This window comes from Andrographis paniculata, unplaced genomic scaffold (assembly GCF_009805555.1).
Source record: "Andrographis paniculata isolate CXL003 unplaced genomic scaffold, ASM980555v1 Contig95END, whole genome shotgun sequence".
Lineage (NCBI taxonomy): Eukaryota > Viridiplantae > Streptophyta > Magnoliopsida > Lamiales > Acanthaceae > Andrographis > Andrographis paniculata.
In genome coordinates this window covers 2,872,680-2,900,101 of record NW_026137634.1, presented here as the reverse complement: position 1 = coordinate 2,900,101, position 27,422 = coordinate 2,872,680, and the positions used below count along the sequence as shown (strand labels likewise).

The window sequence follows — 27,422 nt, the reverse complement described above, 5'->3', positions numbered from 1 at the left end:
ACCACTTCCCACTTGTTGGTCTTCGCTGTCTGTGCAGCTGCATTTGCCTCTTTTTCCAAACTGACCAATCATAGCCGTCTATTTGCATTTGCATTTGCATTTGCATTCTATTATTATTACTATTTCTGAGCGTTTTTACTCTCCTATCTCCGCCCTCTCTACACACATAGATTCTCTATCTTCACACAGTTCAAGATAGTAATAGGCTGCACTTCATTTGACTCTGTCTTTCTACCTCTCCCTCTTTCTCTCTCGGGGTTGGCCCTTTTGTTAATTGTTGAAGTTTCAGTCTGAAAGCTAGAAAGAGAGTCTTTCAAGTGCCAGCAGTTTTCTTTCTGATGAACAGCCAAGGTTTTTAATCGTTTGTATGACTCTGCGTGATGATTCTTTAGGTATATAGTTGATTTGGGTTTAGGTCGTCTGTTGAGGAAAAGGTGATGAGGAAGGGGTTTTCTGCAACGGGTTTATGGATTGTGCTGTGCAGGAAAGTAAAACCTCGAATGACTAAATCCTTGGTGTTATTGGGCTTTGTTTGGAACTTTTGATATTGACTTGAAGGGTTTATTAGGGACTTGATAGTTGCATCTTTTGTTGTTACGAATTGTATTTTTCTGATCAAGATTCATGCTTGGATTGCGACAATGGAGAGGTTTATGGTCAGCTTGTTGCATCTATAGCATTGACTGTATTAGAGTAAGGGGAAAGAAATGAAAAATTTCCTGAAGAAGCTTCATATAGGATCAAATCAGTCTGAAGATTCTGAATGCTCTGCCTCATCGTCCAAGGGTAACAGGTTGAGTGATGGTTCACCAAAAGAGAGGCTTTCACACAAGTCCGATCATAAGCCTTTTTCCAATATTTCAGGGTGGTTGAATTCTGTCACACATAGGCACAGTCCTAGTCCCCCTTCTTCATCTAATGTGACCAGAGGGGACAAAGTGGAAAACTCTGATTCTCTTGGCAGTAGTAGCTTTGATTCTGCTCTGGAAGCAATGAGGCGTGATTCGGGTGTTAGTAACCCAAGGGATCACGATATTGAGGAGGAGTATCAAATTCAGATGGCTTTGGAGTTGAGTGCTAAGGAGGACCCTGAGGCTGTTCAAATTGAAGCTGTTAAGCAGATAAGTTTAGGTTCCTGTCCTCCTGAGAATACGCCTGCTGAAGTTGTGGCATACAGATATTGGGTGAGTTTTGGACTCACATTTCACATTTCCAGAAATTCTTTTTCATTTTTTTTTTTATTTTTAAGAATTGGCTTATTGTAGCCTTCATTCATAATGGCTATTTATACTAGCACGACTTATCCAATACATGGTTGTCATGTGTGGTGGGTTTATGAATCAACGTTGATTACAATATGCATTGAGTAGATGCATATCCTGTGTATCTTTGCCTTTCAGCATCTTTAAGTACTTGTGCTATACAAAGTCCATCATTCACACTCCAAAGAAGGTTTGCTAACTCTGGGCCTTTCAATGTCTTAAACTACGTCTGTGTGATTGCCTTTTGTTTGCAGTGTAGGTCAATGAACATTTGAGAACCACAGTTGATAAGTTCTTTACACCAAAGTCTGTAAAGCCTCCCCGACGTGTGTGTAAGATGCCCAGCTTGAGATGCATTGTATCTCATGATTTGACTTGAACAGCATATTCCTGAGCAATAAGTCTCAACAAGCTCTGTTAGTTCTGAAACTATCATAGAAACTGCAGGGAAAAAAGCTAGCTTGTGTCTTCATAGTTGGGGATCCTAAATTGGGTCATCTCTATTTATGGTAGCCTTTACCTTGAATCGTGTCTCAAGTTAAGAAATGATGCATTTTTATATCAAATTTATAAAGTACTACAAATGTTTTCCTTTGTCTCTCTTTTTTTCCTGGCCTTAGCAAGAACCAGGGGCATAATTATCTGTTAGAAGTAATGATGTTTAGCAAAATATGTCCTTTTGAAGGCATCCAAACCAATATGTTCTAGACCTTTCCTGTTTATTAACACGGTTCGTTACTCAATGAATTTCTGTATGTTGTATACTCATTGATTTCCATTCAAGATCTTTGTTATTTCCTTCTAACATGTCTCATATATATAGACTTATCCATGCTTCACAGAATTACAATGCTCTCAGCTATGATGACAAGATTCTCGATGGTTTCTATGATCTTTATGGCATCTTGACTGAGTCTACATCATCTAGAATGCCTTCCCTCGTTGACTTGCAAGGAACACCTCCATCCGATGATATCACTTGGGAAGCCATTCTTATCAATAAGTCAGCTGACACCAAATTGTTGAACCTTGAGCGAAGGGCCTTGGAGATGGTTTCCATATTAAGGTCCCATACTGCCAATTTTGTTACCCACAATATGGTGCAAAAGCTTGCTATTTTAGTTTCTGACCACATGGGGGGCCCAGTTACTGATCCAGACAGGATGTTTATAGCATGGAGAAACCTCAGTCATACATTGAAGGCAACCAATGGGAGTATGGTTTTACCTCTTGGTTCTTTGACGATTGGACTGGCTCGTCATAGGGCTTTGCTGTTCAAGGTATTGGATTGGCATGGAGTTTATAAAGTGTAACTGCAGTTACAGTGTGGTTTTTTTTGGTTATTGTTTATCTGCTAAACCGGCTTCAGAAATTTGTGGAATGCTATTTATTTTATGCATGTAGTTTAGACTTACTTATGTCATCCTAAACCATCAGATATACGCAAACACACACACACATGGATGCCCAAGTTTGTATGTATAAATTTGTCCTTTCAGTGGATTTCACTCCTAATTAACATATATCTTGACCAGGGATGACTTAATATATTTTCATTTTGCTGCTCTATCATATTTGATTATGAAGTTCTTTGATTTGTGGGATTAGCATTGAGGTGGAAGATCCCACGAAGAGCATAATTTGTATTTTGTAGTGATAATTTTTTATAATATCACATTCATCAGCCTTTGATATTCCTGAATAAATGATAAGAGGTTGCTTGACTGTAATTCTAAATGAAGTATACGCTGGCACGTACATAGTCACTTGAAAAGACATGCAGATAAATATTTTGAGAATTGACAGATCTATATATGAACTGCCAACTCAACTTTGATTCATATTCTGTCTTATGTCCTGAATTTTCAGGTTTTAGCTGACAGTTTAAGCATCCCCTGTCGATTGGTGAAAGGACAGCAGTTCACTGGTTCTGATGATGTGGCTATAAATTTTGTGAAAATTGATGGAATGTAAGTGTAGTGTATTATAAAGAGGTTCATTGTGCCATCTACCTGAGTAATGCTTAAAAACCATTTTTACCTTTGTTTTTTGCTAATAGATTCTATTGTTAATTGAGCGACGACTTCTTGATGTCATGATTTCAAAAGAAATTGCATAAATAAGACTTCCATGTGATGCTCTGGATTTAAAGTGATTTAAAGTTGATTTTTCTAAGTTCTTTCGAAGATTTACAATTTTGTGTCAATCAAGAATGAGCTCCTAAAAATGTTCAGTTATGTATGCATCTTTCATAAAAATGTGAATTATGTATCAGGGAACACATTGTTGATTTAATGGCGGACCCTGGCACGCTCATTCCATCTGATATAGCGGACGCACACATGGACTATGAAAATGTTGTCCCTCCTGAAGTGACTTCATTCAGTGGTGACCAAATTAGTTCCTTTGAAGACACATCAGAAGTGGGAGCAGAGGGCAAAAGATCAAAGTTTAGTGAGAGTATTGGTTATGGGAAGGAACCACTTGACATAGGAGAATCTTTATCTTCAGTTTCAGCAGTGCAGAAACCTTTGATTTCTCACAGAGGAACGAATGATTTAGATAAATTGTGGCCCGTGAAAGGAGAATCAGCACTTGGATTCTCTAGTGGGCCTAGCCATCCATACATGCATGCCAGATCCCCGTCCTGGACAGAAGGTGTTAGTTCTCCGGCTGTTCGTAGAATGAAAGTGAAGGATGTTTCACAATATATGATCGATGCTGCTAAAGAAAATCCACAATTAGCTCAGAAGCTCCATGATGTTTTACGTGAAAGTGGTGTGGTTGCACCGCCAGATTTGTTTACTGAAACATACCAGCAGCCGCTAGATACAACACTGGCGGGTATCAACCCACCAGTGCAAGAAAAAGAAATGAAATGGCGTGATGACAAACATAGACCAAAGGGTTATAGTGATCCAGGTCGATCTTTCCTCCCCCCATTACCTCACCATGGTGGTCATTCTAAAGGCCATTCGGACAAGCATGCACAGCAACAGTTGCATCCTCAGGAGGTGACTGAAATTGATGTTTCTTCAGATTTTGAAGTAGGTCCTGCCAAATATGCAAAAAATGTTCCAGTTGCGGCAGCAGCAGCTGCTGCTGCAGCAGTTGTTGCCTCTTCAATGGTAGTTGCAGCAGCAAAGGCTAACCGTGATCCAAAACTTCAACTTCCAGTGGCAGCTGCAGCTACAGCAACAGCTGCAGCTGTGGTGGCTACAACTGCTGCTGTTACTAACCGATATGAAGCCTTGGAATCTTCTGTTCATATATCAGATTATCCTGGTGCTGTTTTGAGTCCAGCTATATGTGGGAAAAGTGATGGGGATAGTGATAGCACAGCTTTTGAACAAGCAAGTGGTGATCGTGAAAACGAGTGGCCAGGGGCCAATTTGGAAGGTGAGAGGATATCAGATCGGTCAACTGGGAATGAAAGTTCAAAATCTGATGTTACACTTGATGACGTAGCAGATTGTGAAATCCCTTGGGAAGACATCACCTTGGGTGAGCGTATCGGTCTTGGTACTGATCTTTCTTTTTTAACTAAGAAATATGATAGAATATCATTTTAGTGATATTTGAACCTCTCAAACATCTAATACGGTAATTAAATCTTTAAATTCCTATTTTGGCAGGATCTTATGGTGAGGTATATCGTGGAGAATGGCATGGAACTGTAAGCTTCTGAAAACTTTTGGTTATATTCTTCATTACATTGACAATTTCCCAAAACTAAGCCGTTTCTAAGAAGCTTCCTGAATGTTTTCTCTTTTCTCGTAATATTTAAATATAAACATCCGTGACTTTTACAGTTACAATGAATTATTTGCTTTCTTCATAAATTTTGATGGAGAGAATATATAGTTGATGTCATCCTAAGATCAGCCATTCAAGTCGGTTTCCTTGAACTTGGTTCCATTCGACTTGTAGTGTTTAAATGTTTGCTCTGAGTGAAAATAGACTCCTAGTCCATAGGATAATTAAAATGTTTAAGCAGTTATGGTTGTGTATCATATCCCTTAAACTATTTTCATGAATAAAATTATTTCTTAAAAAAAATAAAAAAATTCAACACTCTCTGGAGTCTTATTGAAGCAACCCTTTGTTTTCAACTGATAATCACCTTTGGGGCATTGGCCTGTGGCTTTTTATTGAGAGAATTTTTAATTATATATATATATATATATATATATATTTTCTGCCCTTTCAACATTTTGAAGCAGTCAAGATTTTAACATGAGTAGCTGGTTTTACTCAAATTCAGTATTGGAATCCATAGTGCACTTGTGTGAGGACTGTGTCTGCAGTGATGGTTGTTGATATTGCCTTTTTGAATTCTATGTTTTATAGTCTTTTATATTTTGAAAATCTTTTGTTTTCTTGGCATCTGATTTTGGATAAAGTATGTTCACCTTGGTTCCAACTTTTAGGAAGTTGCTGTCAAGAAGTTCCTTGACCAAGATATAACCGGCGAATCTCTCGAGGAATTCAAAAGTGAGGTAGAGACCCTGTTCCCCAAATTGGATTCACACATTGTTTTTGAGGCCCAATAATAGTTGCAATAGACTGTTCCCTGTTTCAATATGTGCGTTTATCACCGGCATAATATCAGAGAATCCCTTATGAAAATGGTTGAGATTCAGGCAATCCTGTCATTGGAGCATGTTATGAGCCATTGTTGGTTGAAAATGATTAGCAACTACTTAGAAGCTTTTGTGTATATCCAGTTACATTTTCCAAATCTTTTCCATTTTATCATTTACTTTGTATTCTTATTTTCTTTTGGGTTTTGCTTGACCAGAGAACATAATTCAACATGTGTATCCTTCTACTTGTATATTTTTGCAAGGTTCGAATCATGAAAAGAGTTAGACATCCAAACGTAGTTCTCTTTATGGGAGCTGTCACTCGGCCTCCGAATCTTTCAATTGTTACCGAATTCCTTCCTAGGTATGATCAACTCCTTCCTTTCCAGACTCTGGAAGCCCATGTTATTTCACCATTTGCATGTGAGGTTAGCGAACGAACCTGAGTAAAGTGCTCATTAAATGTTAATCTAAGAATAAAATTGAATTATTGGCAGAGTTTTCGTCCAATAGGAATCTTCATTAGTATTTGTTTCCCTATAATTTATTTGTTAATGTGATGTGGTGTACACTGCGGGGTTATATTCACAATAAGTTTCTATTTGCAGGGGTAGTTTGTACAGGTTAATTCATCGCCCAAACAATCAACTAGATGAACGCAGACGAATGAAGATGGCCATTGATGCAGTATGTCATTATCATTCTTCATTTGTTTCCTGCTTTATTCTGCTGCTGCAAATGTAATATACCTAATGATGCAGGCTCGAGGAATGAATTATTTGCATAATTGCACTCCAGTGATAGTTCATCGAGATTTGAAGTCCCCAAACCTTCTTGTCGATAAGAATTGGGTGGTCAAGGTGAAAATGCTTTTACAACTTGAAAAAAGACCAACATTACCAATTAGACCCAATCATAATCCATCAAGAATCATTTTTCTGCATCAGGTGTGTGATTTCGGATTATCAAGAATGAAGCACAGCACATTTCTTTCCTCAAGGTCTACTGCCGGGACGGTAAGCTTGTTTCGCCTCTTTTCCTGCCATTATCCTTATGTTAATGTATAAGTATATGTCATCCCTTGCCTCCTCCTCTTGTACCCACACTCACTACCTGTTCCATTGAGTGTAGTATGTGGTTTTTGCTGTAATTCTTTTATGACCTACTAAATGCCTTGTCTTTTTCTGTTACTCCGGCTAGACATACGATGCATGCTGGCAGCAATTTTGTCTTTTTCCCTGTCCCCCTCTCAGTTCTCTATGATGCCTTTGCCTTGCTAGAACAGCATGATAAACCGATCATGCACCCTGCTGCTAATTTTTGCTGCGTCATTGTATTATCAGCCATTTTGTAGAAGATAGCTCAATTGGTGTTGGTCCTATTACTACACTACTCTCAGGCTTTGGGAGATGTTTGATTGCAACGTTTCGCCTTCAGAAAAGGTGGTTTGCTGTGATCTATGCATAGTTCAAAATAATTTTGCGAATTTACTCTGTTGTAGGATAGGAAGGGGACTGACTGACTACTCTCTCACATCTTTGTGCCATAATTCTTGCATCAACATCTTGTTGTGTCCCTTAGCCATCATGTATATGCTCCGGCACTGTTTCATGCCCTAGCAAAGCTAGCTAGAGTTGAAAGTCCAAAATATTGCTGATGCTTCTTCATTACCTGGCAGTCAAAAGATATAGGCAGAACAACTGATTGTGATGCTTTGGTTTTTCCCTTTCTCAGGCTGAGTGGATGGCGCCGGAAGTTCTGAGGAACGAGCCGTCCAATGAAAAGTACGTGGGCCTCTCTTATTACACTAGTTGAACTGTAAGAAGCATGAGAGCCATTTATGTCTTGTGATTGATCTTTATTTGAATACAGATCCGATGTTTATAGCTTCGGAGTTATCCTGTGGGAGCTATGCACGTTGCAGCAGCCATGGGGCGGAATGAACCCAATGCAAGTTGTTGGTGCTGTTGGGTTTCAGCATCGACGCCTCGACATACCAGAAGACATGGATCCTGTCATTGCCGATGTAATCAGGAAATGCTGGCAAACGTAACGCTCTCATCATTTCTGTCACTATACATCTCTCTCGTTCTTATACCTTGCTAGCTGCCTGTAGTAGCCATTGCAAGAATTAATTCCTCTAATGGATTTTTTTTTTTTTTTTTTTTTTTGGGTAGAGATCCGAATTTGCGGCCATCCTTTGGTGAAATCATGGCCATCTTGAAACCACTTCAGAAACAATTAACAACTTCGCAACTGTCAAGACCAAACAAGAGACCTGACAGAGGTCACTCTTCAGTGAACTTAGAAAATTCAGGTGACCGGAAAAGCTAGCTAATGAGGAAGGAAGATGGAAGGCCTTATTTTTTCTGTATTGGAAGGAGGCCAATGCAACACGAGTCTGAACGACTGAGGGATTGTTGAAAATCTTGACAGATGCTGGGAGAGAGAGAGAGAGAGAGAGAGAAACAAAAATTGAGTTGGTCCCAAGTTTTTATTCTTGAATGAATTGAATTGAATTGAATTACCACGCCCTCCTACATATTCTTGGCTTTGTGATGCCAACGCCATTCTCCACACAACTGTGCAGCTGCTCTTTGTTTTTGTACATCGACTGGATGGATGATATTGTTGTAATTATCAATGCTTGATGATTTTAGTTCCTCCCAAGTCTGATTGATTATGATTGATTGATAATTAAACGCGTGATGTGAAGCAGTAATCGTGCAAATGATTCCATTGTTCAGAATTGCATTGCAGCGAGTGTTTGAGCTCTAGCAGCGACGGTGAAGTTTCGGACAAGGTAGTGAGTAAATTAATTACCATTTGGATTGTAACAGACGTACAAAAATAGATTTGCAATGCAATACAGGGTGGGGTGGAGATTTAGACAGCAACTCTCATTTGTCCTGAACCACATATCAATCGTATCAGCGGTCGTCCCGTCCCGACTTTGTAACCCCACCGAGGAAAACGATAAACCCATCCACCGGCAGCTGAGCACTCGCACTCGCACTCGGGGTTTATTTTAGTTTGGAAGTGAACTTGTTGTTTTCGTCATGGGAACTGTCATCGATTCTCATTTCTTGGCCCTCACCGCCATCGTCACTGTACGTGAAAAATCACACAACACATGAATGGGTTTGCACTCTCGACTTTCTTTCTCGGAGGGCTAAAGGAAAGTCGTTGATTTTGCTTTGCAGGTGGGCTATCAGTCGTTTTTCTTTCTGATTACAGCGCTCTTAAGGTTCGACAAAGTTACAGACTTCGCAGGTAGGTGGTATTCATTCCCCTCTTACACCCTTCGACCTTTTTGCATGTTTGAATTATACTAACTAACTTCTGGAGATTGCAACAATTTTTTCGACAATTGAAGGAAATCTTGATTTCATTTTAGACCCAATAAAGGAGAGAGTGTACGGAATGCCCACCAACCCTACCCTCGTGTGATTAACATGGAATCATATATATAGTGTTATATATTGTGGAGAGTGCCGAGAACATGATTTGGAGGTTTTCGGGAAGGGATGGATATCTGATTATGCTCTTTTCGAATAATACTACTAATAAATTTGACGAGTATTTCTTTCTTTCTGTCTGTCTGTCTGTCTCTTCCAATTGTTCTATTTTCGACCTTGTGTAGGTTGCTCGAATTTTGTCATTCTTGCTTTGTTGACCCTGATTGTGAAAGGATCATGGCACTTTCGACAGGTGATTTGTTCTTCTTCCTCTCATTAACGATGACGGCTCATGGTTAAGAAAATACTTGAGTTTTCTGCATTTTAAGTTAGACAAGCAATAAAGGTTTAAGGATTATGATGCAGAGACGAATCGAACACTACTACATTGTGTTGTACTGATGGGTCAGTTGTATGTGCAGGTGGTATTATCGATGCTTGTAGTCATATGGGGTCTTCGTCTAGGGTTGTTTCTGCTGATGAGGTCTGTTTCTAGATAAGTTTGAGCAGAATCTTTTCCTTGTTATTATGTTGGTGCAAATGGAAGTTTGAGTTACATTACATGCTGGTGAATTCGATTTATTCAGGATACTACAGTGGGGGGAAGATCGGCGCTTCGATGAAATGCGCAGTAATTTGGGAAAATTAGCTGTTTTCTGGACATTTCAGGTTAAAATCTTCTTCGTGTAATTGTTGCACTGCAATCAGATTCTGCAATCTTGAAACCCTATGGATGATCATCTGCTGCAGGCTGTGTGGGTGTGGACTGTGAGTTTACCAGTGACCATTGTTAATGCAAGCAATCGAGACCCCTCTCTTCGACCTGCAGACGTGATAGGATGGATCATGTGGTGTGCTGGCCTTCTTGTTGAAGCAGCCGCCGACCAGCAAAAACTAGCATTCAAGAATTCTCCGGAGAACAGAGGCAAATGGTGCAATGTCGGAGTCTGGAAGTACTCACGCCATCCAAACTACTTTGGCGAGGTCAAGAGCTTCAAACTTGTGCTGTCACAGGATACAAGCAATGCCGTCATTTCATCTTAAATTATTCTTGTTTATGTGATTAGATTCTACTCTGGTGGGGAATCTTTGTGGCTGCGACGCCTGTGCTGGAGCGCGCCGAATGGCTTGTAATACTCGGGCCAATATTCCTTACTTTGCTGCTGCTCTTTGTCAGTGGCATCCCGCTGCTTGAGGTGAGCTCGAGCGCGTCCCCTCGCTTACTTTTGCACTAGTTTTGGAAGGCTTATGCTATCTTCTCTTTCACAGGAGTCGGCCGACAAGAAGTATGGGAACCTTTCTACATACCAGCACTATAAAAGATCGACGAGGTTGATATTTGTTTGTTGATTGTCTGTCTGTCTTATCCTTGGATTGGAAATTCTAAAGGGTTGCTTTGTTTCGATTCCAGTCCTCTGGTCCTGCTTCCGCCGGCAATATACGGTCACTTGCCACTGTGGTTCAAATCGACATTTCTGTTCGAGTTTCCACTCTATAGCCGGAGTCTCCCTCCAGGAGAAAACTGGTAAAACAGATTGTTCTTTCAAGAATCCTTTCTTACATTGTATGCTTTTACAAGAAACTTAACTAATGCATAGGTTTATGCGAACTGTGCAAGGAATAGAAGACAGGAAGGGAGCAGCAGTGCACGCAAGATCAATTAATACACAAGTCATTCATCGTCAGCTGCCATTAAAACTTATATATACTGATTTCTCATTATACTATGCAACTCATTGTTCATCCCTACAACATTGGATTGTGTACATAACTGGCATGCCGCAAGCAATTCCTACCTTCCCTAGTTCGACAAATACATCAACTTTATTATTCGGTGGGAAAGAATAAAGCAGAAATACATCCTTTAACAGCAAGTGACCAAGAAAACCAAATCATCACACCCCGCCGGTGTTGTTAATATTCTCCAAGGAAATGACAGCACCCGACTGAGTGTCTTCGGACACTTGAGAATGTGATGTTAGAATGTACAACACCCAGATATGAAGGCAAATCAAGTAGACGAGGGACCAAACTCTAGCTGTTCTGTTTCGTTTAAGGAACACAGCGCCGGCACAGAAGAGGGAGTCCAATTGCAGGACTACTGATCCCAAATGCCGTTGACTTGATTGTATTCTATCTTTAAATGTTGAATGCGACTGTAGCCATACACCCGACTCCACATCATTCCTTGATGGGGCATCGAGAAAGCCAGCTGAATCAAAAATTGCTTTGTTCTCGTCAACCAGTCTTGAAATTGCCTAGGTTGTTTCATTGAGTGCTTAGAGGCTTTGTTCGAAGAATGTCGCAAATAGTAACAATCCCCTAAATCATACATGCTCGGAAGAAAATTTACCTCAATCCTGAAAAGTAGAGTGGCCTTCTCGGAGGACAGTGTCTCCACCTGTCACATACAGGGTTCTTATTCAAATGCTACCATCCAGTTAAAAAGAATAAACATTTAACTTCCCATCATCAAAGAGCATCCAACACTTGAACTTTCTAATTTCTTGGGTATAACATGTATATATCAGAAGAAACTCAAATGACATGGACTATCTCTGTGAAGATACACTATTGGTGTCACCGAAGGTGCCCAAAGATAGCAGTTTGATAAACAGTACCTGCACTTGTTTCTGAATCAAATGATCAGTTAACTGACCAAGCCTCTGCTTGAGTTCAATTTCAACATCAGTAGGATTTTCGATTTCTCTACGAGTTGTTTCAATGCTTGTTTCTAGGGTCCTCACCTAGCATCATAAGTGAAAATCACAGTCCAGTAACATTAAATAAAATTTTAAAGGAAAAAAAAAAACATGTATTATTTCTTTAATTTCGAGGGGAGCAAGGTGACAGCTTTGAGAAAAGAGAGAGCATTCTAAATAAATTGAAACCAAAAGCAGGATAGATATCCATAGTTAACAAAGAAAATTCGTCTTAAGTTCTGAAGGAAAAAAGTCACCTGGTCTTGCATTCTCTCCACTTTTTCATTTATGAAAGAATATTCTGCTTCAAACATCTTCAGTTCTAGTTCAACACCTCTCGAAACCTGTAACTAAAAGAACATTGGTGCAGAGTTTAGCAGGATCACTAGTAATGTGTCAATAATGGAAAAAATAAATTATTGTTACTCACATTTTCACCATTTCGTTCTGAGCTTGATATCTTCCTTCTTAACCCTACCAGGTGGAATGAAACATAAGCTCAGTATTCAAATTGGTTGTCATCAATAACACAGTAATTTTTGTCTTTCTTCACAACTTAAAAGGTCAAGATCCCAGAGAGATTAATTCGGAGCATTCTAATTTTTCATTAATTAGCCAATGCATGTGAACAAGCCTTGCTCAGGGTACAAAGTTCCCATTCAGAATGATAACAGACACTTAGTGAAGAAAAATCTTGCACTATAAAACAGTTTAATATGCTTGGAATAGAGAATAGATAATACTCTCTTCAAATGTAACCTTACTACATAGTAGTGACCAAAATTCAATACCAAATACTTTTGATGATAAAGCTTCAATAGGGAGGGAGGATATCCAGTAAACAATAAAGATGGAGTGTATTTATGCAACTTATTGTAGAAGTAAATATCTTAGGCACCATGGTTGTTAATATAGTGGTAACTGGAAGGCAAGTTAAGCAGGGCACATATAAAGCAAATTAGCTTCACTTGTCTCACCTTCATGCATTGCTTCTTTCACATGAATTTGTTGGCGAAGGTCAGCTACACGATCAACCTAACCCACCAAATACAAAAAAATTAATGATTTTTTTTTTTGAAAAAAAAATTCAAAACTGCCATGTGAATTGGTAATTCTCAAAAATATGTGGGGTGGAATAATAGTTAATTGCTTCCCAATATATTTACTCCAACAATTTGCATAACCAAGCAATCACCATGAAGCAAAACTGAGCCCATTACAAGCTCAATTAAAAGGAAAAACAAAGGTTCAGGTTCATAACTAGTTAACCAAATTGAGAATCGCATGCATCATCATTATCATCATCATCATATTTTGATTTATCAAAAGCTTTATGAAAGGTGAATATAACAAGCTTAATAGATTCATTCTCTCTAACAAAAACAAGCATTAAGGTGAATAGGTGATCAAAATACCACTGCTTCAAGTTTCTTCTGTGCATTAGCAAGAGACCTTGCAAGATCAGCGTTTGCACTCTGCAAAATAAAACAAGCCCAATTCAAAATCTATAAGCTGTTAGCAAAACTTCATGTAAAGTTGAATATATGTTTACATACAAAAATGACAAAATTTGTTTAGCTACTCACAACCATTACTTTACATACCTACCTGATAAATATCAAATAAGATATATCCACGGAATGTCAATGTCCAATCTATATATACATGACATCGGTATAGAAGATGACGTGCATAGGATGGAAACAAAGATTGCGATAAATGATGAGAATAATAACAAGGACAAGGATGGGTTTGAGTCCAAACAATGATACAATCAAGATTTACAAGATAATCTAGTGCACATAGAGAATTATTGTTAGTCAAAAAGCTGAGGCGGGAGCAAATTATAACAAGTCTGAGCACCTCAAGTTTTGCCAACCGTGCAAGTACTTCCATACGAGTATTATTATGTCTCTGCTTCTCTAGCTCAACTGCTTCCATGGTCTCCATCATTGTTGTCTGCAATTCTGAAGCCTGAAAAACTGGGTAAAATTAGAAACCTACAGATAGGCTCTGACAAAACCATGTATCCATGACCATAGTATCAAAACAAAAAATAATGGATCACCCAATCCAAAAGGCAGAAAAATCAACTGACGAAAATGTCAAAATGACAAGACTTTCATCTACTTGTCCAAGAAGAATAAACCCACAAAATGTAGAAGGTATTGCTACAATCAGCTCATGGTCAAGCCAAACATGATATCATTACGTTAGAGAATGCATGATTAAGTAATGCTGGAGAAAACTCATTTCACTACACTAAAAAGTGCGTATAACATTTATGAATAATACAAATTTGTATTTAAACAATTATCATGTAAATTCATTAACTTTTTCATTTCTAGTTTTTCCAGCTAAATGCACAATTCATGCAACCACATGCAGCGCAAGAAACCATGAGAAGGCATTATTATAAAAGGCAGTAAATACAGATTCAGCACCTCTTGTACTTGCTGTTTGGCTCGCTCTTCAATTATTTTCTCCAAACTCTGTTTCTCTCCCTCCAATCTAGCAACCAAATTTTCACGATCTTTAATTGCTTGGAGTGCTTTTGCAGCTGCTTTTTCTGCCAAAATCTGCTGTCTCCTCTTTTGCCTTTCTTCCATTTCTCTTTCACTCTCTGAACCTGACGACGAACTTGTGTCTGTCTCTGAATTAGACTCTACATCACTAGGAGGAGAAGAAGCCTTTTTCAGAGAACCAGCAATCCTAGGATCCATCGTTGAGCTTTCACTCTTACCCGTTCCACCATTGAATAACTCACCACCATCAAATTCCACCTTCATTTCCATTTCCCTTTCATGTGAAGCGGGTGCCATGTTAGAAGAATGATCAGAATCCAAGTGATGCTGCTTCTGTCCATCTCCAGCTTTTGTCAGCTCCTCAGTTTCCTTGTTTTGCACAGTACCATTGTCGGTTGTAATTGACAAATTAGTTGCCCTCCTATCCAATTCACCTGCACTGCTTGGAAACTTGATGCTTGAACTTCTTGGCATTACATTTTCAGCATTGCTTGCCTTTTCATCACTATCACCGCTGATGCTGTTGTCCAGCCTAACTCCTAATTTCCTTGAACTTTTCGTAACTCCATTATCCCTAACCTTTTCACTTTTCTTATCAACTGGTGAAAGATTTGATCCTGGTTTCTTTACATCTTTCTTCAAAGCTTGAATTCCAGGCACGTGGTTAATACTCTTCTTCACACTCCCTACTCCAGATACTCCCTTTTTATCTGGCACACTCAGAAGTTCTGTCCAATCATTATCTGGAAATGCAGAACTCGACTGTGACTTTGACTTCAACGGTAGTGGTCCTCCAATTATATTTTCACCATTAACATCGCTATTGCTTCTATGAATGATGTTTATATTCTGTTCATTACTAGAAGTAAAAGCTTGGTTGACCACATGCTCTGGAGATTTCTTCTTCAGCTGGTCCTTTATCAGCGGCTTAGTTTCATGCAATCTAGATGAATTTTCAACATCTAACGGATCATCTGATAGTGATTTTTCATTCTTACCAAGTGACTCTGCAGCTTGTTGGTCAATCTGAAACACACAAAAATAAAGATTAAGCACTCCAGCAAAGTCAGATAAATCATAAAATTAAAGCAATAGGATGTATATTCAGAAATGCTCAATTCAAATTTGAACCAACATTTAATCATTCATTTCTATTCAGATATATAAGTATATATTATAACATGAAGCCTATTATCCATCTTTTTCCATGGAATAAAAAAATATAATAGTACAAACAACATCAAACATGCGATAAATAATTGTCATAGATGGTTTGCTCGATGACAAAAACATTAAATTATTCTCTGGGGCGTTTTCCAGCTGCCATTTAGTAATAAGTAGCACAATGGTTTAAAACAGAGGTGACTTTGATTCTTTAGCAGAGAAAAAATGCATAGCGAGTTTTCTGCTGGTTTAAAAGCAGGGCAAATTGTTTTTTTTGTTTTCTTATACTTATAATAACGTGCATTACCATTACAGTAAAAGGAGATATATTTTGAGATATCTTGCCCACACCATTGATCTATAATAAAAGGTACAAGTGTCCTGCTTATTAAGCATTACCACATAGTTTGATACCACAGTATTTATCAGTTCCATCCTATTATGAATCGAAAGAGGTATATACCTTTCAGCATTAACTAGTATTTCTCTGCAGGTCTTGCCGAAAAGAAGTTGCAGATATTTTGGGAAATAGATTCAACTACCCCCAATAGTTTTGCCCATTAACATTCTAGAAGATTTCACAGAGCCTCTGTCATTTAGTTTTCGACTTTTTTAGGGAATATCTAAGCGGATAAACTAGTAGAGTTGAAATATCTTGAAATGTAATCTACGCCAGTAGGGTGAAGGATTTGGTACTTGTTTCTCAGCTTGATGACCAGTTTAATGTATTTTTACAGTCTACATGGCAGATTGAACAAATACTGGTGGGCGGAATTTCAGAGATTTACTCTATCACCCCACGCAATCCTCCGTTATCACGAGTGATTTCAAAGGCCAAACCTCAAGGCAACACTAATTCTTTGTCAAATCCGAAGAAAATTTCTGAATGCGATGACAATGGACAAAATTGCAAGGCCCGGAAAGCATGTAGTAAAAATCAAGAAAACAGAAAATGAGCAAGAAGTGAAAAGTGGATTGCCTGTTGGAGTAGGGTTTCAGCGGCCTTGAGCTTCGAGGAGATCCAGTGAGCCATTGAGAAGCAGTGGGTTCCACGATGTCCGGAGATGGGTTATTTTGGGTTGGGCGGCGGTGGGGACATACCAGCGGGATCCGCGTCCGACGAGTGCCCAAAATTCCTGCACAGGAGGCGGAAGAAGGAAACTGTGGGTGGGATTGGATTGGATTTTCAATATATATTAACAGTGAGTCAGTCCTATAAAAGTGCTTGTTGTCGGATTTCGATCAGAGAAGATTAAAGAAGAAGAAGAAGAAGAAGAAGAAGAAAAGATGAGAGATGGTTTTCCCCAAATTGAAGCATCTCTCTTTCTCTCTCTGTTCACTTGGTCAGGTCACCTAATTGAATCTCAAACCAAACAACTTTCCACACCCACATTTTAATCTCAACTAACAAAATAAATTGGACATTTGTACTCCTATATATAACCAATTAATAATGATCAGTTTTACCAAAAAAAAATAAAAACGAATTTCAGCTCAGCTCATTTGCAATAGAATAGACACCAGTTACCCACCCCCTCCTCCCCTACATAATTATGCCAACGTATCTTATCATAGTATAGGAGTAACACAATTATGAATGAATGAATGGAGTGGAATGGGATGGGATGGGATGCTTGCAGCTTGGCTTGGATTGGGTTGGATTGGTCTCTCTCTCTCTCTCTCTCTCTCTCTCTCTCTCTCTCTCTGCTCTCTCTCTCCCCCTCTCTCTCTCTCTCTCTCTCTCTCTCCTCTCTCTCTGCCCTCTTCTGTTATTGTTTGCTTGTAGTAACTACTAGTTCCGTTCGATTTGGATCATCCATCCATCGGCTGATGACGCACTTTGCGCAAACAACGCCCCTTAATTTTATTCAATTCAATTTAATTCCCTCTCTACACTACAATCCATCAATCCATCAACAAACACTCTACAAATCCATTCCTCCTCCCTCATCACATCACCATCTCATCTCATGGCCGCCGACGACGGGAACAGCAGCGCCAAGCCCCCGCCCTTGTCCCTCCTCCACGACACCGACCAAGTCCAGAAAGTTTTTGCCCGTTTCGACACCAACGGCGACGGCACCATCTCCTCCGACGAGCTCGCCTGCGTCCTCCGAGCCCTCGGATCCGACCCCTCCGACGACGAGGTCGCCCAGATGATGGCTGAGATGGACACCGACAAGGATGGCCGGATCAACCTCGACGACTTCGCCCACTTCTGCAAGGCCGCCCACGATGGGGCCGGGGAGGAGAAAGACCTCCGGGAGGCATTCGAGCACTACGACCAGGATGGCAACGGCCAAATCTCCGCCACGGAGCTCCACCAGATCCTGACGCGTCTGGGGGAGCGTTGCACCGTCGAGGACTGCGCCGGGATGATCCGCTCCGTCGATGCCGATGGCGATGGTTACGTCAGCTTCGACGAATTCAGGAAGATGATGACCAACAACAAGTAGAGCTACACACCACACCCCTCCCCCCCTGCCTGCCTTCCTTCCCTCCCTCCCAACAACAAATTATGGCATTGGCACCACAACAGTTTTTATTTATTTATTAATTCCTAATTCCTCTTGTTAAGTAATAGTACTAGTATATAGGATGCACTTGTTTGTACTACTACTCCATTAATAATTAGACCAGGCAATGGAGACCTCAACAACTACACCAAAAAGAAAGGAAAAGCCGATTGTTTGATTCATAAATTGCATTGCATTGCATTGGGATGTAATTAAATTAAATGCAAGGAAAACAAATAGTACTAGATTAACTAAGACGGGGACGGATATGATGATGTTTAATTCATTCCACTAATGCAATGCCATTCATTGCCCTCCAGGCTCCAACCCAAGTGAAATTCAGGAATATATATATAATGGGAGATTGATGGATTGATGCGAAAGAGTAATTATACTGACTAATGCAGGTGAGCAAGTAGCAGTGAGGGAGGGATATGGAAATGGATCTCTCTCTCTATCAACGGCGATGCGGAGCCGGGCAGAAGGTGAGGAGATAGCTGGCGGCGGTGCAGGTGGCGATGCTGGTAGGGTCGTCGTAGGCGTAGGAGTAGGCCCGGGGGCAGGCGGCCTTGAAGATCCTGGAGTAGGCGGTGGGCTTGCAGGTGTGGGGGCTGCCGAAGCTGCCGGTGCAGCAGTAGCGCGGCGAGTTGAAGGCGAAGCAGGCGCTCTTGCAGGCCACCACCCGCCTCTTGTCGCGGGACCGGACCTGAAGCCCCGCGGGGCACATCATGTTGAGGTCGCTCACGCACCCCGCGTAGCTGCACCTCCCCGTCCCGCTCCCGGAGCCCCTCACCGGCGTGATGGAGATGCCCAGGTTGTAGCCGTCCACCAGGCTCACGTCGTAGAAATCCTGCTCGCCGCCCAGGGTTATCTCCGCCAGCGTCGCCGGAGGGGCCCCGCCAATCCCGTTGCAGAAGAGGGCTCCGCCGCAGTCCCCCGTGGCGCAGCGGCCCTTCCCGGCGGCGTCGAAGGAGCAGCCATGGCGTCCCCAGACGCGGCCGGACCAGCCCGGGGGGAGCTGCATCGTGTAGGCCTTGTTTGGGGGCAGCTTGAAGCCTCCCCTGGCCAGCAATGGCTTCCCGGCGCTGGCCTGGATCCCGGGCCAAACCGGATGGCTGCATTTGTTGTACAGAGTCATCGTCGCCCCTGAATTGATTGATTGATTACCACAAAATCAAATCAAAATAGTAACTAGTAGAAGAAAAGAAGAGAAAAGATTGCAATGCCCAGCCACTGCTACTACTCCTTGAAACTGGCAAATAATAAACACAACAGGAAATAGATAAATACCTGAAGCATGGAGGGCAAGAATGGAGATAGCAATTAGCGGCAGGAAGAAGAAGAGAAGGAAAGGCCGAGACGACGACGACATTGCTCCCATATTTCAAGCTGTATGTATGTATGTATGTATATTCACCGAGAGAGAGAGAAAGAAAGCAAGCAAAAAGGTGAATGAGTCTGAATGTGTGTGAGGGAGATCTATGAGTTTGGAGAAGCAAGCAAATGCAGTAAAATTAATTGAGGTGGGCAGGGCAGGGTGATTGGGAAGAAGGGGTTTGTTTTATAGGGCAAGAGGCAAAGCAACCTATTTGGTTGTTTTGGGCCACAGTTGCGTTTGTGTGTGTGTGTGTGTAAAATTAAAATCGATAGATAGGTAGATAAAACGAGAGAGAGAGAGAGAGAGAGTGTGTGTGTGTGTGTGTGTGTGTATTGTACGGTGAGTGGGGGGTGGCATGGATGCCAAAAGTAGCAGAGGCTTTGAAAAGCTGCTTGGGTGAAGGCCACACCATGTGCCCAGTGGCCACTAAATAAATAATAGTACTAAGTAAGAAGTCTGTCTTGTGTTGATGTTTTGATTTGATTTTGGGAATAAAGAAAAATAATACTCCTACTAGTAATTAATGGACAATGGGGAGTGAGGAAATCTCCCATTTTCCTACTAGTAAGAAGTCTGTCTGCTTTGCACTTGGTAATTGGTATATCATCCATCCTGTGATGGGTTCTGCGTATTTCTTTCCCACTTGAGCCTGTACTTGAATTGAATTGAAGCACCTATTGATTAATTAATCAATTAGTTAGTGATAATTCATGCATTGAATTAGTTGGGTTTCTAATTCTTTTTTACATTACATAGTCCTAGCAAGTACAATGAAAAGTGAAGCGATGGTATGTATACAGTATATATATATATATAGTAGGAGTGTATTGTATGGTATTATTGTTATTGTTATTCGGGATTGATTGAATTGGGGCTCGTTTATCCAGGTGGGTTGTTGTTTTGTGTCAGAAATCACACTGTCATTGAATTGGAATTGTCTGGGGAGACCTTCATTATATATCTCTCTTCCTTTCTCCGATAAAGTTAAAAAGGTTAAAAAAGAGGGCGTGTGGGCCCTAGCTCTCCTTTTCTTGTTTTTTAATTTACTCGGAGCAGAGAGAGAGAGAGAGAGAGAAAGAAGCACATGGTTGTGGGAGTTGTTTCTTTTTGGAGAATGAAACTAAATGTTATGTCATAATGTACTCGTAATATATATTTTCTATTCTAATGTTAATGTTGTCCTCCTCTATCCTCTCTATTCCCAGCTGAGCTGTATCTGTATCTGTATCTGTATCCCCTTACTTACCAACCCATACAATACGTTCCGTACATACCATCACCATCTTGCTTTTCTCTTCTCTTCTCTTCTCTTCTCTTCTTTTGTATTGTACCCCATACCATACCATACCATACCATACCCCATAAGACTGACTGACTTACTAACTAACTTTTACCGTCTGGATTATTATTATTATTATTACTACTACTACTACTACTTTACTATTACTAATCATCAATACACAATAATTAATTACTCTACTCTACTCTAGAAACACACACGAATACCAACTCACCAACTTCAAAGAGATTCTCTTACAGGAATTGTTGTCGCTTAGTATCACTTATCACACACATATCTTATACATATATATATATATAAACAGAGATGTATAGTACCTTCACACACACAGATCTACTACTATTATTATACCATTACTGACTGACACACACACACACACACACACTATATATACATGATATATAAATGGTTGAGCGAGCAAATTAAATTAAATCCTCTAAACTAGTGTATGCATATAATGATACAATAAGGCTAGATCTTAATATATGAGAGAGAGAGAGAGAGAGAGAGATGCATACCAGAAAATTAGAAGAAGAATTGAATCAAATTGTAAATATGTGGATTGGATTGATTGGTCCGTCCGTCCGTCCGTCCAACTTTGAAATTCCCACTCCCTTATACAAGAGGGAATATTAATTAATTAACTAACTAAGTAATCCATCCATCCATCCATCCATCCATCGAATCACACTACCTTATAGTAGGAATAGAGGAGTATTAAAATATATATATATATGTATGTAGAATGACAAAAAAGTGTTTTCACTTTATTATTAGTCATGAATGAAATAATACAATTATAATAATATTAACACATGGGCTTTTCCACTTTTACCGTTGACAAGGTATCCTATCCTATCCTATCCTATCCTATCCTATAGCTATCGAGCAAGCGAAGGTTGTTGGTTGGGCCGAATTGGGCTTCAAAAGAATAACAAGGAAGGAAGGGCCTTTTCTTTTTACATACTCTTAATTAACGACTGACTGAGTGACTATAGGAATGATGAATGAATATCCATCGACCGGGGGTCTGTCCGTGGACCGGAGCATATAGATATAAGATACTCATATCTCCTTCTTCTACTTACTATGCCAATTGCCAGCTCAGAACACCTTAAATCATCAATTCATAGTATTAGTTTCAGAATAAACAAACATACACAATGGTCTCTTTCATGGTTATACAACATACGTGATGCCCTCCCTTTTCTTCTCTTCTCCTACAAACAACTTCAACTTCACCAATTCATTCCATAAACTTGATAACACTTGACAACTTCAACCAATCATTATCCATCTCTCTAATCTAATCTAATCTATCCAATTCATCATCTAACTCATAAAGCTAGCTACCTGCAGTCACCATGCACGAATTAATACACGTATATATAATTGCATGCTAACTAACGAGCAAACAATACTCTACAATAATTCTTTCCACGATTATAAATATAATATTATGTCAGTCACACTCTCAAACAAAAAATTAACAAATAACCCATCTTACATTATATCATAGACTTGATCGATTTAATGAATCAATTCTTCAATGGGAGGAATTCAAAATATTGGTATGGAGCAACATGATGCTGATTGTGTTGATCCCCAGCAGTATTGTTGTCCTCCATAGCTATCTGCGCACCTTCGTCTTCATCTTCATTATCTTCTTCTTCTTCTTCATCATCATCTTCTTCTTCTCCCTCCTCTCGTTCGCCATCGTTTGCTAAGCTGCAGTTGTGTGAGATGGGGAACAACTGGAGGGTTGTGCGTGACTCCTCCTCCTCCTCCTCCTCACTGATGGTCCGCCGCCCCAAATGGTCGTGAACACTACGGGGATTTGAAAAGAAGTTGAGAAAATGATGATGATGGTGACGAGGTGGCTGCATTGATGCCGCCGCAGTGACGACGGGAGAAGTGACAGTGAGTGCAGAAGAGGCCGAGGAGGAGGAAGCCATAATCAGGTGCTGGTGATGATGCTGATGGTTGGTGGGAGATGGAGATGGAGACGGAGAAGATGAACAAGACAAATGCATCATCTGCCACGTGGCATTCCTCCTCTGCTGCTGCTGCTGCTGCTGCAATTCTGCACCATCAATGTCCAACTGTGCCCATCCTCTTCCTTCTGCTCCTCCTGCTTTGCATTCTACCTCTGCTGCTGCTACTGCCACTGCCCCCCCTTGTGTAGTAGTATTGCACTCAGTTTTCTGATCACAAAAATTAAATTCATTCAAAAAGTAGCTATGATTCAGATTCTGCAAAACCAACCACTCATATTGTTGAATTTGGCACATGCAGGAGGTTGCAAGTAAATATGCATATATATTTATATATCTGTATCTATCAGATTAGATCGATATGGGCGTCTAAGCTTAAATTAAGGTCAAGCTGCACACAAGGAACTAGAAAAGTTGAAGATGTCTTTAAATTGAAATTTCGTAAATGAACATTTACACACATACATAGTACACACATGACCAGTTGAATGAAGCACAACTCCCCAAAACCCTAACAATAATAGCAAAACCGACAGAAAGGAAGATATGCAGCTTTTGGACCCTTTTCATTTCCCAACAAACAACGCTTTTGATCCTCCTATCCACCAGTTTCCCATCTCAACTTAACCTTCTTCCCTCTCCCCCTCCTCCATTATACCTAGCTACATACATACATTCACAAGAACCCTCTTTATTTCTTTTATGTTGAATCTGACACGTACAGATAATCATCACCTAATTATGCACTGATTAATAGATCCAAAATGTGTTATGAACTAACCAAGTACGAAAAATGTTGTCTTTGAAAGAAACAAATACAGTATATATATACATACACTATTGATTATTATATACTAGTATAATAAATAAATAAATAAAAGATCGATTGCAGCAGGCAGGTTAGGTAGCTATGGGGGTTAGAAAGAGAATGGTGAAAGAAAAACTGAACCTCTGCAAGTGTACTGGAGTTTGTAGGAGATGCCCAGTTCTTCGTCTGTTCAACTTCAAATGCTGTCTTATTCGGCCCTGTGGATCGGACAGTGGACACACAAAAACAAAACATTACACCTCAACCATTAACAATTGGGATGGAAACAAACAAGGCCCCTTCCCTTAGCTTCCCAGCATCAATAACCAACGCACAAAATTGTGGTGCTACCAAACAAATCTGATTGCAAAGAAAAAGAATATTATTGTGTACAGACGAAATTTATCCTTTTCTGACTCTACACACAATTTACAGTAGAAGAAGGAGAAGAAGAAGTAGACATGCAATAATAATAATTAATAGTAACAATTATGTACTGAATTGTTGTTGGGGTTGAAGATTTTACCTTGCGGTAATTCTTTCCTTTCCTCAATTTGTGTATGGAGTTGGTGGTGATTGTGATTGTGATTGGCATGGGTGATCTGTGGCTCGTCTGAGAGGGACTCAAGCTGCTGACGACGTCGTTTCTGGCGTTCTCTGGCCTTGTGGTTCTGAAACCAGTAGAACACATTTTTCCCCTCAATCTTGCCGTATTTTCTGAGCTGGGTCGTGATGTGCTGGATTTGCTCTGCCGATGGAGTTCGCGTGCCGCTTCGGTACAATTCTTCTAGGGTTTGAAGCTGCTCCGGCGTTGGATTCCACCGCGAGCTCACCACTACTTGCTGTGTGTTGGTGGTGGTAAGCTCTCTCTTGTTCTGCTCAGCCGCCATTGCTGTGATGAAAACACAGAAATGTAAATATATATATATCGAATGAAAACCCTAGTTCGTGGGAACACCCAAATCTGTACGACATGGATGATTTGATTGACAGGATTCCCATCATCAAATGGATGATTGTTTGTTAGTTAGTTACGTATGCATCATCATGTGAAGCAGAATCCAAAGAAAGCCACCATTTCATTTAAACACAGAAAAATGGAAGATGAAAATTTGGAAACTTGCCGAGATCGTGATTTAGGGCAAAAAGGTCAGTGCCGTTGATTGGGGTTAAGGAAGCAGCAGCCGGAGGGTTTGCGGAGGCTGGTCTCGGCACAAAAGGGCGGAGCTTCCTGCCTGTAAATGGGTCCTGGATGCTATCGAATTCTGCCCCATCACTGTATCCCATCATCCACATCATCTAATAATTCCTTGGAGACAAAGGAATCAACCCCCACCACGACCACCACCCGCCCCCAATCTCTCTCTCTCTCTCTCTCTCTCTCTATATATATATAGTATGATTGGGCCCCTTGTTTCTTATTAGGGTTTGTAGGGGATAAACTTGCCCCGAAGATAATTGATTAAAGATTCCTACGTGCGTGATATCCCTGCAAGAATAATGGATATGAGTTGTTTGTATATATATGTATAAGCACAGAACTGCTGTAGCTGGCTTGAGTTAAGATTGCTTATAAGGGAAAGACAGAGATTTTAGAAAAAAAAAAAGCCAAGTGCCAAACAAGATCGATCCCTTTCAAGAACCTGCAGGGAGAAATATACAAGGAGGAATTAATTAGAAGAGGACAGGGGGAGAGGGTAGTAGTGAATTAAATTAAAGCATAAAGCACAGAAACAGGGCAGAAATGGATTTGATGTTGGGAGACATTTAAATCAAAATCATGGAGACATGTGGAGGTTGGAGAGCGTGGATCTACTAGGAGAAGAAGAAGAAGAAGAAGAATGGGGAAAGTGGAATGGAGGTAAGCAGGGTAGGGTGGGGGAAGAGGAGACAAAAAGCTAACAGTGTGGAGAAAGGGAATAATTACAATATGTGTGTGTGTAGAAAGAAAGAAAGTAAGATAAGAGGTTAGTAGTAAGGGTTGAATAGAGAGAATGAGGGAGGGAGTGTGTGTGTGTGTAATAGAAACAAGGAAAGCTAAATGGGGGAGGTGATGAAGTTGACTAGACTGGATGACGATGATCAAGCCATGAAGGGAATTGGTAATTAAGCTATATGTATATATATATATACTTGGGGGGCGCGGGACAACGGCAGTCACAAATCACATATCATATGTATATATATATATATAAGAATATTTTACATACATACACTTATGTATGATGCATCTTTTATATATATTATATCAAAGTAAGTAATGTAATATTGAAGGGGTGGGGTAGGGTAGGGGCGTGGAATTCTGTGAGGGAGGGTGGTAGATGGGAATGGGAATGGGAATGGAGAATATATATATATAATGAGATTTGATAGATATATTGAGAAGAGAAAGAGAAAGAGAAAGAGAGTTATGGGAATACGTGAAGGAAGGAAGGAAGGAAGAAGAAGATGGAGAGGGACTTGACGATCATCACCCTTATCAATAATTACGTATACATATATCATATAATATAGAGAATCGTATATAGATAGCCGGTAGCCCCCCCTTCTCTCTCTCTCTCTCTCTCATCACTACTAACTCCTCCATCATCTCCATGCAATATTCTCTATTCTCTTTCTTAATATTCTTAACCGCAAGGCTTCTTTCTTTCTTACTTTTTAACCTGTTTCTCTTACAGAGAGAGAGAGAGAGAGAATACTGCGCATTAATTATTAATGAATGAATGAATGAATGAATATATAAGAGTTGTCTGGTCTGGTCTTGTCTGGTGCCTTTCAACCCCCCTTGTCTATCCAAACTGCCTCTGCATGCTCCCCCCACTCTCTCTCATCAATCCCCCTTCTAAAATTCTCTCTCTTTCTTTCACTTAATTCTACTTTGTCCCTTTGTATCTATCTATTCGTGATGGAAATAGTATATGGTACCAGGTAAATAAAAAAGACATCCCCACATTTACAAACAAACAAACATTCATTCTAAGCAAAGCAAATTTCATCTAATCTATGCATGTATGTGTTTCATGATCTCTCTATTGCAACAGCTCATGCATCTGTGTGTTTAATTAACTAATTAGTATTTTAGAGAAATTTATTAACAAATAAACCTATATATACATACATACATACATACATATATAGACAATGAAAAGAAGAGAATATAATAATAGAGTAGGTTAATTTCATAAGTAAGTAGAGGTGGGCAGTAAAAAGGAAGGTTGGTTATATATATATATATATATATATGTATCTTTTATATTGGGTTACTTGTTTGTCTGTTGTTTAACCACTTGAGTTGAGTTGATCAACGAATGAATCCATTCCCCCCACACCACACCACATGTAGAGAGAGAGAGAGAGAGAGAGAGAGATGCATACATACATATACAAAGTAGCAGAAAGAAAGGTCGTAATCATGGCATGAAAATCCTGGTTGTCCAGTCAACATATATATATATATATACATGTATATACACACAACACAACACAATACAATACATGTTTGCTAGTGTTGTTTGTTTTGTTTTGTTTTGTGTGGTGCTGCTGGTACTGCTACTGTCTCCCTACCCCCCTACCCCGCACCAGCACCATATATTATCTTTGTCCTTTTACCCTTCCTTCCACTCCATTCCGATCCATGCCTCTCTCTCTCTCTCTCTCTCTCTCTCATATACATACATACATCCCATATACTACTATATCACAACGAATATTACACCTTTACGTGCTATC

At 40.0% G+C, this 27,422-nt stretch overlaps 6 protein-coding genes across 12 annotated transcripts; 3 read left to right on the top strand and 3 right to left on the bottom strand.

Moving 5' to 3' along the window:
• The first annotated feature begins 67 nt into the window (after nt 1–67).
• On the top strand, nt 68–8,511 carry LOC127243643 (probable serine/threonine-protein kinase SIS8). 4 transcript variants are annotated; one of them, XR_007837016.1, is made up of 13 exons: nt 68–1,184; nt 2,105–2,542; nt 3,132–3,232; nt 3,538–4,784; nt 4,898–4,938; nt 5,693–5,761; nt 6,112–6,212; nt 6,457–6,535; nt 6,610–6,708; nt 6,796–6,864; nt 7,192–7,290; nt 7,583–7,632; nt 7,721–7,813. XR_007837016.1 is itself a non-coding variant. In XM_051263762.1 (13 exons), exons 1-13 carry the CDS (start codon nt 708–710, stop codon nt 8,180–8,182), a joined length of 3,087 nt encoding a protein of 1,028 aa, XP_051119719.1. In that variant the 5' UTR covers nt 83–707; the 3' UTR covers nt 8,183–8,511. The 4 variants fall into 4 exon arrangements, 3 of the variants coding, with proteins under 3 accessions (XP_051119719.1, XP_051119718.1, XP_051119720.1); XM_051263762.1 differs by lacking the exon at nt 7,192–7,290 and adding an exon at nt 8,026–8,511 and having other exon boundaries at nt 83–1,184; nt 3,538–4,766; nt 7,721–7,897; XM_051263761.1 differs by lacking the exon at nt 7,192–7,290 and adding an exon at nt 8,026–8,511 and having other exon boundaries at nt 87–1,184; nt 7,721–7,897.
• Nucleotides 8,512–8,732: 221 nt separating this feature from the next.
• Nucleotides 8,733–11,176, top strand: LOC127243648 (uncharacterized). 3 transcript variants are annotated; one of them, XM_051263769.1, is made up of 10 exons: nt 8,733–8,958; nt 9,052–9,121; nt 9,492–9,559; nt 9,729–9,790; nt 9,894–9,975; nt 10,057–10,290; nt 10,374–10,502; nt 10,576–10,637; nt 10,718–10,831; nt 10,905–11,176. In XM_051263769.1, the coding sequence occupies exons 1-10, from the start codon at nt 8,908–8,910 to the stop codon at nt 11,152–11,154; spliced, it is 1,122 nt and encodes a 373-aa protein (XP_051119726.1). In that variant the 5' UTR covers nt 8,733–8,907; the 3' UTR covers nt 11,155–11,176. The 3 variants fall into 3 exon arrangements, with proteins under 3 accessions (XP_051119726.1, XP_051119727.1, XP_051119728.1); XM_051263770.1 differs by having other exon boundaries at nt 8,738–8,958; nt 10,925–11,176; XM_051263771.1 differs by having other exon boundaries at nt 8,740–8,958; nt 10,931–11,176.
• Nucleotides 10,999–17,088, bottom strand: LOC127243645 (golgin candidate 2). Of its 2 annotated transcripts, none has more exons than XM_051263765.1 (10): nt 16,677–17,088; nt 14,453–15,559; nt 13,872–13,982; nt 13,424–13,483; nt 12,986–13,043; nt 12,439–12,482; nt 12,266–12,352; nt 11,928–12,053; nt 11,660–11,707; nt 10,999–11,564 (listed from the first exon to the last, which is right to left on the bottom strand). In XM_051263765.1, the coding sequence occupies exons 1-10, from the start codon at nt 16,728–16,730 to the stop codon at nt 11,202–11,204; spliced, it is 2,058 nt and encodes a 685-aa protein (XP_051119722.1). In that variant the 5' UTR covers nt 16,731–17,088; the 3' UTR covers nt 10,999–11,201. The 2 variants fall into 2 exon arrangements, with proteins under 2 accessions (XP_051119722.1, XP_051119721.1); XM_051263764.1 differs by having other exon boundaries at nt 12,266–12,358; nt 16,677–17,085.
• A 338-nt stretch (nt 17,089–17,426) lies between these two features.
• On the top strand, nt 17,427–18,399 carry LOC127243650 (calcium-binding allergen Ole e 8-like). Its single transcript, XM_051263773.1, has one exon. The coding sequence runs from the start codon at nt 17,668–17,670 to the stop codon at nt 18,151–18,153; it is 486 nt and encodes a 161-aa protein (XP_051119730.1). The 5' UTR covers nt 17,427–17,667; the 3' UTR covers nt 18,154–18,399.
• Nucleotides 18,368–19,843, bottom strand: LOC127243649 (thaumatin-like protein). The gene is made up of 2 exons (XM_051263772.1): nt 19,504–19,843; nt 18,368–19,359 (listed from the first exon to the last, which is right to left on the bottom strand). Exons 1-2 carry the CDS (start codon nt 19,592–19,594, stop codon nt 18,671–18,673), a joined length of 780 nt encoding a protein of 259 aa, XP_051119729.1. The 5' UTR covers nt 19,595–19,843; the 3' UTR covers nt 18,368–18,670.
• A 2,466-nt stretch (nt 19,844–22,309) lies between these two features.
• On the bottom strand, nt 22,310–25,854 carry LOC127243646 (WUSCHEL-related homeobox 1). Its single transcript, XM_051263767.1, has 4 exons — nt 24,818–25,854; nt 24,220–24,585; nt 23,835–23,911; nt 22,310–23,095 (listed from the first exon to the last, which is right to left on the bottom strand). Exons 1-4 carry the CDS (start codon nt 24,990–24,992, stop codon nt 22,430–22,432), a joined length of 1,284 nt encoding a protein of 427 aa, XP_051119724.1. The 5' UTR covers nt 24,993–25,854; the 3' UTR covers nt 22,310–22,429.
• Between the last annotated feature and the right edge of the window lie 1,568 nt (nt 25,855–27,422).

What these genes read in the sequence shown, in the direction of transcription:
- LOC127243643 (XM_051263761.1), top strand. Translation starts at nt 708, where the DNA reads ATGAAAAATTTCCTGAAGAAGCTTCATATAGGATCAAATCAGTCTGAA. An exon ending in ATAGGGCTTTGCTGTTCAAG is followed by an intron (nt 2,543 to 3,131) that starts GTATTGGATTGG and finishes CTGAATTTTCAG; the next exon opens with GTTTTAGCTGACAGTTTAAG. An exon ending in GTTACCGAATTCCTTCCTAG is followed by an intron (nt 6,213 to 6,456) that starts GTATGATCAACT and finishes TTCTATTTGCAG; the next exon opens with GGGTAGTTTGTACAGGTTAA.
- LOC127243645 (XM_051263764.1), bottom strand. Translation starts at nt 16,730, where the DNA reads ATGGCTCACTGGATCTCCTCGAAGCTCAAGGCCGCTGAAACCCTACTC. An exon ending in AGAAGAAACTTGAAGCAGTG is followed by an intron (nt 13,044 to 13,423) that starts GTATTTTGATCA and finishes TTGGTGGGTTAG; the next exon opens with GTTGATCGTGTAGCTGACCT. An exon ending in TGATTCAGAAACAAGTGCAG is followed by an intron (nt 11,708 to 11,927) that starts GTACTGTTTATC and finishes TGTATGTGACAG; the next exon opens with GTGGAGACACTGTCCTCCGA.
- LOC127243648 (XM_051263769.1), top strand. Translation starts at nt 8,908, where the DNA reads ATGGGAACTGTCATCGATTCTCATTTCTTGGCCCTCACCGCCATCGTC. An exon ending in ATCCAAACTACTTTGGCGAG is followed by an intron (nt 10,291 to 10,373) that starts GTCAAGAGCTTC and finishes TTATGTGATTAG; the next exon opens with ATTCTACTCTGGTGGGGAAT. An exon ending in GTGGCATCCCGCTGCTTGAG is followed by an intron (nt 10,503 to 10,575) that starts GTGAGCTCGAGC and finishes TCTCTTTCACAG; the next exon opens with GAGTCGGCCGACAAGAAGTA.
- LOC127243649 (XM_051263772.1), bottom strand. Translation starts at nt 19,594, where the DNA reads ATGGGAGCAATGTCGTCGTCGTCTCGGCCTTTCCTTCTCTTCTTCTTC. An exon ending in TCTTGCCCTCCATGCTTCAG is followed by an intron (nt 19,360 to 19,503) that starts GTATTTATCTAT and finishes CAATCAATTCAG; the next exon opens with GGGCGACGATGACTCTGTAC.
- LOC127243646 (XM_051263767.1), bottom strand. Translation starts at nt 24,992, where the DNA reads ATGATGTGGATGATGGGATACAGTGATGGGGCAGAATTCGATAGCATC. An exon ending in TGCCCTAAATCACGATCTCG is followed by an intron (nt 24,586 to 24,817) that starts GCAAGTTTCCAA and finishes TTTTCATCACAG; the next exon opens with CAATGGCGGCTGAGCAGAAC. An exon ending in ACTCCAGTACACTTGCAGAG is followed by an intron (nt 23,096 to 23,834) that starts GTTCAGTTTTTC and finishes TTTTGTGATCAG; the next exon opens with AAAACTGAGTGCAATACTAC.
- LOC127243650 (XM_051263773.1), top strand. Translation starts at nt 17,668, where the DNA reads ATGGCCGCCGACGACGGGAACAGCAGCGCCAAGCCCCCGCCCTTGTCC.